Consider the following 10,000-nt stretch of genomic DNA (forward strand, 5'->3'; position numbering starts at 1 on the left):
CCGTACATATACACAAACATACATACAATATGACAAAGGGGTAAATAGAACAGGAAGACAGAGGATTGAGGAAGAATACAGTATAACATGAGGAGAGGGGAGGAGAAAAAGCAACTCCCAGACTATGCTCCTGTGGGGAGTACAGTGTGGGAACAGGAAAAAGCACCTCAGCAACATAAGCACATCGTCAGTACACTTTACAACATGAAAAACACACAACTTGCAACAGGGGTGGGGAGTGGGGGGTGGAGGGAGTCCAGTGCAGGCAAGCAGCCATCCGGTCCTGCAGCCAGGTCAGCGCTGGTCACAGACCCGCTTGTCAGACTGTGGGTACAAAGCGGCGAAGGCGAGGGATTGGGGGTAGTGGGGGTGTGATATGTACGTACGTATGTACGTGTGTATGTATGTATGTACATACGTATGTACGTGTGTATGTATGTATGTATGTATGTATGAGTTTGTGTATGTGTAGGCCTGGAGAGTCGCTTCGCCTGGCTCAATCTTGGTGCCTCGGTCCGCAGGATTGTCCTAGCGATAACACAGCAAGTTGCCATGGAGACAACCTTGATCAGGTCCCAGACAGAGTCAACAATCAGCAGGTGTCTGTGGGAAGTTGGCGAAGGAATGCAAGAGCGTCTCACTGCAGTGCTCTTCTGGGGGAGTTGTTGTTCCAGCAGCGGCCTTGGCCGAGGTCAGTGCTGGTTGAGGGGGCCGACAGCAGATAAGATTGGGTTTGTTTGGTCTCGGGGCGAGTAGCCGCAACTCTCTTTGTCCATTCTGGTCTCCGAATGGATCCATTTGCCTTTGCAAAGCCGTGAGCTTCTCCATGATGTCATCCATATTGCGGTTCATAATCCCAGTTTGAGTGCCGACAGCTGCTTCAGTCATGACGGCCATGGAGCTTTGGGCAGCTGCCTCCATTTTCTGAGTTTCTCGATAAACCAGGGCAACGCCTAACCCAATCAGCAGAAGACCTGTGATCATGGTTCCGAATAGGTAGACATCTTCAATGTCCTCCACGGAAAGAGGCGCCAGGCACACAACCTGCCACTTCTCCCACCCGTCCATCGTGTAGCCAGCTGCGAGCGTTCTGGCAGGACACTCAGCTTCCCCTGCAGCCACGCTTCTCGTCGAGAAGATGGTGTCACATGCGTTGAGAGACCAGTCGATGGAATCCATGGTTTTTAGTTTGGAGAGCAGTGCGGAGAGAGTCGCTCAGAGTAGAAGACAGTAGCCTAGACTGGACGAGACGAGGCGAGACGAGGCGAGACTAGATGAGACGAGAGGAGCAAAGCAGGGGAGGTAAGGGGGAGGAGAGAGAGAACATGTGACCGCCGCCCACTGAGAGCCAACGCAGTTGATCATAGAGGTCAAGTGTGTGTGATTATTATAAGATAATAAGTGTGTGTGGTTATTATAAGAGGTGTGTGTGTGTGTGTGTGTGTGTGTGTGTGTGTGGAGTGTGTGTGTGATTATTTTAAGAGGTCAAGTATGTGTGATTATTATAAGATAATAAGTGTGTGTGGTTATTATAAGAGCTGTGTGTGTGTGTGTGTGATTATTATATGAGGTCAAGTGTGTGTGTGATTATTATAACATTATAACAGGTTTGAAAAAACCTGGTGCTGACCCCTCTGACCTCAACAACTTCCGTCCTATATCCAATCTACCCTTCATCTCCAAAATCCTTGAAAACAGTTGCTACCCAACTCCATTCTCACTTATCCAATAATAACCTGTATGAACAGTTCCAGTCCGGTTTCCGCCCACTCCACAGCACTGAAACAGCACTTATTAAAATGACCAATGACCTCCTTATGGCAGCTGATTCTGGACTCCTCACCATCCTCATCCTCCTCGACCTGAGTGCAGCCTTTGATACCATTTGTCACACCACCCTCCTCAACAGGCTGTCTTCCATTGGCATCACCCATGTCCACTCTATCCAAAAAGATCCATAATAACCTGTATGAACAGTTCCAGTCCGGTTTCCCCACTCCACAGCACTGAAACAGCACTTATTAAAATGACCAATGACCTCCTTATGGCAGCTGATTCTGGACTCCTCACCATCCCTCATCCTCCTCGACCTGAGTGCAGCCTTTGATACCATTTGTCACACCACCCTCCCCTCAACAGGCTGTCTTCCATTGGTATCACCCAGACTCTGTTCAACTGGTTCACATCCTACCTCTCTGGCCGCACTCAGTTCATTCAACTTAAGTCCCTTAAATCCATCCTCTCCTCCGTCACTTCAGGTGTGCCCCAGGGCTCTGTCCTGGGGCCTCTACTCTTCATCATCTACCTCCTTCCCTCGGCAGTATCTTCGCCAAATTCAACATTAATTTCCACTGTTATGCAGATGACACCCAGCTCTACCTCTCCAGCAACCCTTCAGTCACTCTCCCACCCACCTCCCTTACTGATTGCATCTCTGAAATAAAAACCTGGTTCACCCAAAACGTCCTTAAACTAAACAGTAACAAAACCGAGGTCCTCCTCATTGGTACTAAGTCCACTCTATCCAAAACAGACAGCTTTTTCTCTATCTATTGATAACTCCTCTGTTTCACCCCTCCCCTCAGGTTAAGAGTCTGGGTGTCATCCTTGACAACACACTATCCTTTCAATCCCACATCAATAATATCCCCTCGGTCTGCTTACTTCCACCCCACGTATTATCAATCGCCTCCGCCCTCCCTAACCCCCACACTGCTGCCATTCTTGTCCACAGTCTCGTCACTTCCGCCTTGATTACTGCAACTCTATCCTTTTCGGCCTCCCCCACAAATCCCTCCATAAACTTCAACTAGTCCAGAATTCAGCTGCCTGCATCATAACTCAGAACCCCTCCATTCACCACATCCTCCCGTCCTCCATCAGCTCCACTGGCTCCCGGTTCAGTTCGATCCAATTTAAAGTCCTCCTGTTTACTTTCAAGGCCATTCACAACCTCGCCCTCCATATTTGTCTGATTTCCTCCATGTTCCCACTCCCTCCCTGCTCTCTAAGATCCTCTTCCTCCATACACCTGTCTGTCCCCACCGCCTGTCTGTCCTTACCACCATGTGGAGCAGAGCATTCACACCTGTCTGTCCCCACCGCCTGCCTTACCACCATGTGGCCCATTCAGCAGCTCTGCTCTGCTCCCCCGGGCTCTGGAATTCACTACCACCCCAACTTAGAAACGTTGATTCATTCCCCATTTCAACCACCACAACTCAAAACACATCTTTTCAAAACTGCTTATTCCCCATTTCAAATCACAACTCAAAACACATCTTTTTAAAACTGCTTATTCCCCCATTTCAAATCACAACTCAAAACACATCTGTTTAAAACTGCTTATTCCCCCATTTCAAATCACAACTCAAAACACATCTTTTTAAAACTGCTTATTCCCCCATTTCAAATCACAGCTCAGAACACATCTGTTTAAAACTGCTTATTCCCCCATTTCAAATCACAGCTCAGAACACATCCTGTTTTTTTTTTTTTTTTAAAACTGCTCATTCCCCATTTCAAATCACAGCTCAGAACACATCTGTTTTAAAACTGCTCATTCCCATTTCAAATCACAGCTCAGAACACATCTGTTTTAAACTGCTTATTCCCCATTTCAAATCCCACAACTCAAAACACATCTGTTTTAAAACTGCTTATTCCCCATTTCAAATCACAGCTCAGAACACATCTGTTTAAAACTGCTTATTCCCCCATTTCAAATCACAACTCAGAACACATCTGTTTAAAACTGCTTATTCCCCCATTTCAAATCACAGCTCAGAACACATCTGTTTAAAACTGCTTATTCCATACGATGTTATTTTTGTTTGTTTTGTTTCTGTTTTTGTCTTTTCTTGCTTGTTGTTTTTTTTATATTTTATATTTGTATGTACGGTGTCCTTGAGTGCCAAGAAAGGCGCCTTTAAATAAAATGTATTATTATTATTATTATTATTATAAGAGGTGTGTGTGTGTGTGTGTGTGTGTGTGATTATTATTAGAGGTCAAGTGTGTGTGTGATTATTAGAAGAGTTCAAGTGTGTGTGTGTGTGTGATTATTATAAGAGTTCAAGTGTGTGTGTGTGTGTGTGTGTGGATTATTAGAAGAGTTCAAGTGTGTGATTATTACAAGAGGTCAAGTGTGTGTGATTATTATAAGAGGTATGTGTGTGTGTGTGTGTGTGTGTGATTATTATAAGATGTGTGTGTGCGTGATTATAAGAGGTCAAGTGTGTGTGATTATTATATCGTTGTTGTGTGATTGTATTATTAAGAGGTATTATAAGTGTGTGTGTGTGTGTGTGTGTGTGTGTGATTATGATTATAAGAGGTCAAGTGTGTGATTATTATAAGAGGTGTGTGTGTGTGTGATTATTATAAGAGGTGTGTGTGTGTGTGTGTGTGTGTGTGTGTGATTATAAGAGGTCATGTGTGATTATTATAAGAGGTGTGTGTGTGTGTGTGATTATTATAAGAAGTGTGTGTGTATGTGTGATTATTATAAGAGGTGTGTGTGTGTGTGTGTGTGATTAGATGGACGTACATTTGCGAACATAGCGTTATCAGCGTCATGGACAAACCGCAGATTGCGAACGCTGTCAAACCCATGTTTCCGTCGTATTTATCAAACCTTTCTCTGCCTTTCTCCACCCATAAACGCAATTTACGAACGTCCACAACTGAATGACAGAGCCTATACAAGTGCAATTGAAGCAATTGAAAAGAATCCAACGTTTAGCGATCATGAAATTGTACCATACATGATAAGATGTCAACAAGCGGGGAGATAATGAAGATCAGTAGTTTTACTCAAACTACTTGTGCACATAGGCTATGTAAGGTCAAATCTAGCAAGTAGGAAAGTGAATGACGTGAAAGTGAAAGTAAGACATTCGAAAGGCCAACGAAAAGTTAAAAGGTCGCTTTTGATAGTACAAATACTTACAAAACTGGTGCCTCTAAATAGCGATTATGTTGTCTTTGAAAGCTTCTCTTATTGATGCATTGAACTACAATTTGGACTAACACCTGCTTTTACAAAGCGGAAGTATTTAGAGCAGAGAATAGGCGTCGCGCTTTCAGCAGCAGTCTTTGTACATACCATGAATACATAATTAAAGCTCTTTACTCTTCCCCTCCCATCTTTTACGCTAAACTCCCACTTTCCCTGGATCCTCCATGAATGCATATATGACACAAAACATAATGTACATGTTCAGCTCCTGACAGGCAGTTTCAAGCTTTACATCATTGTGGCCTGTTTGTACATACCCATAATGATTTTACACGACGTTATGGCGAAACAAATCGCACATGAAGTGAAACAAGCGGATTTAGTACATCTGGCCCCTGTAATGATATTGTGTGAAGTTATTATAAGAGGTGTGTGTGTGTGTGTTTGTGTGTGTGTGTGTGTGTGTAATTATTATTATAGAGGTGTGTATGTGTGTGTGATTATTATAAATTAAGAGGTATTGTGTGTGTGTGTGTGTGATTATTGTGTGTGTGTGTGTAGTTATTATAATTATTATTGTGTGTGTGTGTGTGTGTGTGTGATTATTATAAGAGGTGTGTGTGTGTGTGTGATTATTATAAGAGGTGTGTGTGTGTGTGTGTGTGTTATTATGTGAGGTGTGTGTGTGTGTGTGTAATTATTATAAGAGGTGTGTGTGTGTGTGTGATTATTATAAGAGGTGTGTGTGTGTGTGTGTTATTATAAGAGGTGTGTGTGTGTGTGTGTGTGTGATTATTATAAGGGGTGTGTGTGTGTGTGTGATTATTATAAGAAGGTGTGTGTGTGTGTGTGTGATTATTATAAGAGGTGTGTGTGTGTGTGTGTGATTATTATAAGAGGTGTGTGTGTGTGTGTGTGTGATTATTATAAGAGGTGTGTGTGTGTGTGTGTGTGAATTATTATAAGAGGTGTGTGTGATTATTATGTGTGTGATTATTATAAGAGGTGTGTGGTGTGTGTGTGATTATTATAAGAGTGTGTGTGTGTGTGTGTGTGATTATTATAAGAGGTGTGTGGTGTGTGTGTGTGTGTGATTATTATGAGGTGTGTGTGTGTGTGATTATTATAAGAGGTGTGTGTGTGTGTGTGTGTGTGTGTAATTATTATAAGTTATAAGGGGTTATTGTGTGTGTGTAATTATTATAATGATTATTATAAGGATGATGATTGATTATTGTGTGTGTGATTATTATAAGAGGTGTGTGTGATTATTATAAGAGGTGTGTGTGTGTGTGTGTGTGATTATTATAAGAGGTGTGTGTGTGTGTGTGTGTGTGATTATTATAAGAGTTATTATTATTAGGATTATTATGTGTGTGTGTGTGTGTGTGTGTGATTATTATAAAGTATTATTATTGGTGTGTGTGTGTGTGTGTGATTATTATAAGAGGTGTGTGTGTGTGTGTGTGTGATTATTATAAGAGGTGTGTGTGATTATTATAAGAGGTGTGTGATTATTATAAGAGGTGTGTGTGGTGTGTGTGTGTGATTATTATAAGAGGTGTGTGTGTGTGTGTGTGTGATTATTATAAGAGGTGTGTGTGTGTGTGTGTGTGTGATTATTATAAGAGGTGTGTGTGATTATTATAGGGTGTGGTGTGTGTGTGTGTGTGTGTGTGTGTGTGTGTGTAATTATTATAAGAGGTGTGTGTGATTATTATAATTGTGTGTGTGTGTGTGTGTGTGTGTGTGTGTGTGTGTGTGTGATTATTATAAGAGGTGTGTGTGTGTGTGATTATTATAAGTGTGATTATTATGTGTGTGTGTGTGTGTGTGATTATTATAAGAGGTGTGTGTGTGTGTGTGTGTGTGTAATTATTATAAGAGGTGTGTGTGTGTGTGTGTGATTATTATAAGAGGTGTGTGTGTGTTGTGTGTGTGTGATTATTATAAGAGGTGTGTGTGTGTGTGTGTGTGTGTGTGTGTGATTATTATAAGAGGTGTGTGTGTGTGTGTGTGATTATTATAAGAGGTGTGTGTGTGTGTGATTATTGTGTATTATTATTATTAAGATTATTATAAAGGGTGTGTGTGTGATTATTATAAGAGGTGTGTGTGTGTGTGTGTGTGATTATTTTAAGAGGTGTGTGTGATTATTATAAGAGGTGTGTGTGTGTGTGTGATTATTATAAGAGGTGTGTGTGTGTGTAAGTGTGTGTGTGTGTGTGTGTGATTATTATAAGAGGTGTGTGTGTGTGTGTGTGTATTTGTGATTATTATAAGAGGTGTGTGTGTGTGTGTGTGTAATTATTATAAGAGGTGTGTGTGTGATTATTATAAGAGGTGTGTGTGTGTGTGTGTGTGTGTGAGATTATTATAAGAGGTGTGTGTGTGTGTGTGTGATTATATAAGGTGTGTGTGTGTGTGTGTGATTATTATAAGAGGTGTGTGTGTGTGTGTGTGTGTGTGATTATTATAAGAGGTGTGTGTGTGTGTAATTATTATAAGAGGTGTGTGTGTGTGTGTGTGTGTGTGTGTGTGTGTGTGTGTGTGATTATTATAAGAGGTGTGTGTGTGTGTGTGTGTGTGATTATTATAAGAGGTGTGTGTGTGTGTGTGTGTGTGTGTTATAAGAGGTGTGTGTGTGATTATTATAAGAGGTGTGTGTGTGTGTGTGTGATTATTATAAGAGGTGTGTGTGTGTGTGTGTGACTGTGTAAGAGGTGTGTGTGTGTGTGTGTGATTATTATAAGAGGTGTGTGTGTGTGTGTGATTATTATAAGAGGTGTGTGATTATTAGAAGAGGTGTGTGTGTGTGTGTGTGATTATTATAAGAGGTGTGTGTGTGTAATTCTCTCTTTTTCTTCCTGTCTCCTCAGCTCTTTTGCTTCTGTATGATGTCACCAACAAAGCCTCCTTCAGCAACATCCAGGTAGGACGACTCTTTGTTTAGGCATTTATATGCACCAAGGATGTTCCTCCCCCCTGTGTTGGTTGGCTGGTTGTTTTGTCAGTGGGGTTGTGCAAATACGACTATCCCCTTTCCAACTAACACTGTAGTGCAGCAGGAGACAGCGCCCGCACCATATACCCCACTCACTTCCTGTCAGTCTCTCACTATCCTATCAAAATAAGATACCAAAAAGCCCCCCAAAGTATGTACTGTACTTTAAAGGTGCCCTGCCACACAAAACCGTTTTTAACATAATAGGTCCATATGTGTTTGTGCTATGTCGTGAATGTGAAAAACAGCTACCTCCTCCGTCAGCTCTAGCCACTGAAAAGAAATAAGCAGAGAAATTAGGCCAATTGCAAAAGCTCTTCAGATTGACGTGGAATTGATGAGCACATTACTATTCATGAGATCGCCCAGTTGAGACTGTGCTTACAAAATTTGCTTAGCTCTGTGACAGTTTTAGTAGGCCTATGCAAGAATGGCTGAATGTCAACTGACTTGTGCGCTATGCATGAATAGAACTTCAACAATGCATTTTGCCCAAGAACCCAGACTTGAGGATCAAATGGCTTCAGTTTATTTTTTGGAACAATGCTACAGGCTTTGCAAAAAGGTTGCTGTTGAAGCCTGGAGCAGTAGGCTACCATCGCAGCAGTCTATGACCAGTGCCCGTAAGTAAAACGTTATTATCAACTCAAGGAAGTGCTATGTTATACAGGTTTAATGAACCCGCTAGCCTAACAGGTTTTATTTGTGCACATTTGGACAATGCTAGCACTCGCTAGCCAAGCAAAGTTCATGCCATGAAGCTAAAATTAGTTGATAACAGCTACCATCGCGGCAGTCTACAACCAGTACAGTCCGTAACTAAAACTGTCAACTCAAGAAAGTCTTATGTTATAGGTTTAATGCACTCGCTAGCCATAGCATGTTTTACTTATGCACATTTGGACAATGCTAGCACTCGCTAGCTAAGCTAGTTCATGCCATGAAGCTAAAATTAGTTGATAACGGCTGTCATGTTATGGACGAAACCTACTAGCTGTTAGCCAATCAGAGTCAAGCAGCTTAGCTCGTTGAATATTAATGAGAACTGGCGCAAATCGAGCTGAGTCTTCATGCAGGCTTTCAATACCACGCTAGAATGGCTTGAAACAACGTAACCAAAGCATGTTTTCCACAAAAAATGTTACAGAGTCCATGGTAGAACTTCAGACATTACCACAAATTAATGAAATACATGTGGCAGGGCATCTTTAATATAAAAGCATAGTTGGCTGGAAGGGTGTAGCAAAGACCAGGGAAGGACACTGGATCTTATGGCTGCCCGGTTGTGTCTCTTAAGAACCTCTGCGTGTTTCATCTGTCTCTTTTCCAAACTAAATCTCACATGTGTAACTTTTGCCTCAGACAATGCTTTTGGAGTGCATCGCACTGACATGGGCACCCTACATGAACTTAGTTTCTCTTTAGAGTGCATCGCACTGACATGGGCACCCTACATGAACTTAGTTTCTCTTTAGAGTGCATCGCACTGACATGGGCACCCTACATGAACTTTGTTTTTCTTTATTCCACTGCTTGGTTGAATTTCCCATTGTCCTACGTAATTTAGAACGACCATTAACCGTAGTTATTTGCACACCTATGAAGTAGATCCATTTTTTTGGCCGTATCACACTTGTATTAATTCGCCGAATTGCAGACGTTCAGAACATAGTAACATTGAGACGGAGGTGGCCTTTAGCTAGATAGATGACAGCAGGCTAGGTAAAATAGCGATGTTTCAAAGCTAAAGTTCATCAGAATCTTGGGATACGCCTGACAACGGGAGAGATAGAACTAACGACTGGCCTTTGGGTCGAAAGCAACCATCCATTTAGAACTAGTAACAGCAGTTTGTCCTGCAAGTTGAGAAATGAATTGATATGTGTCAGAAGAAAGTAGTTCTAAAAACAAGACAGTTTTAGCGATTAAAACGTTTAAAGTGTAACAGGAAATGAATACAACGCAAGTGGCAACAGTGGAATAAGTGGGATAATGGACTCCACGGTGGAATGCACTTACAAGGTTTAAACAGCCCT

At 41.9% G+C, this 10,000-nt stretch overlaps 1 protein-coding gene across 1 annotated transcript in view; it reads left to right on the forward strand.

Annotated features, from left to right (window-relative positions):
- Positions 1-10,000, forward strand: part of LOC125295768 (ras-related protein Rab-26-like) — a 125,927-nt gene that overhangs the window by 64,179 nt on the left and 51,748 nt on the right. Inside the window, exons 5-7 of the mRNA XM_048245227.1 lie at positions 1,139-1,152; positions 5,377-5,396; positions 7,840-7,892. Coding sequence (XP_048101184.1) covers positions 1,139-1,152; positions 5,377-5,396; positions 7,840-7,892 — 87 coding nt within the window. The remainder of the gene's footprint in view (positions 1-1,138; positions 1,153-5,376; positions 5,397-7,839; positions 7,893-10,000) is intronic.

Source organism: Alosa alosa, chromosome 6 (genome assembly GCF_017589495.1).
Source record: "Alosa alosa isolate M-15738 ecotype Scorff River chromosome 6, AALO_Geno_1.1, whole genome shotgun sequence".
NCBI classification, from domain to species: Eukaryota; Metazoa; Chordata; class Actinopteri; order Clupeiformes; family Clupeidae; genus Alosa; species Alosa alosa.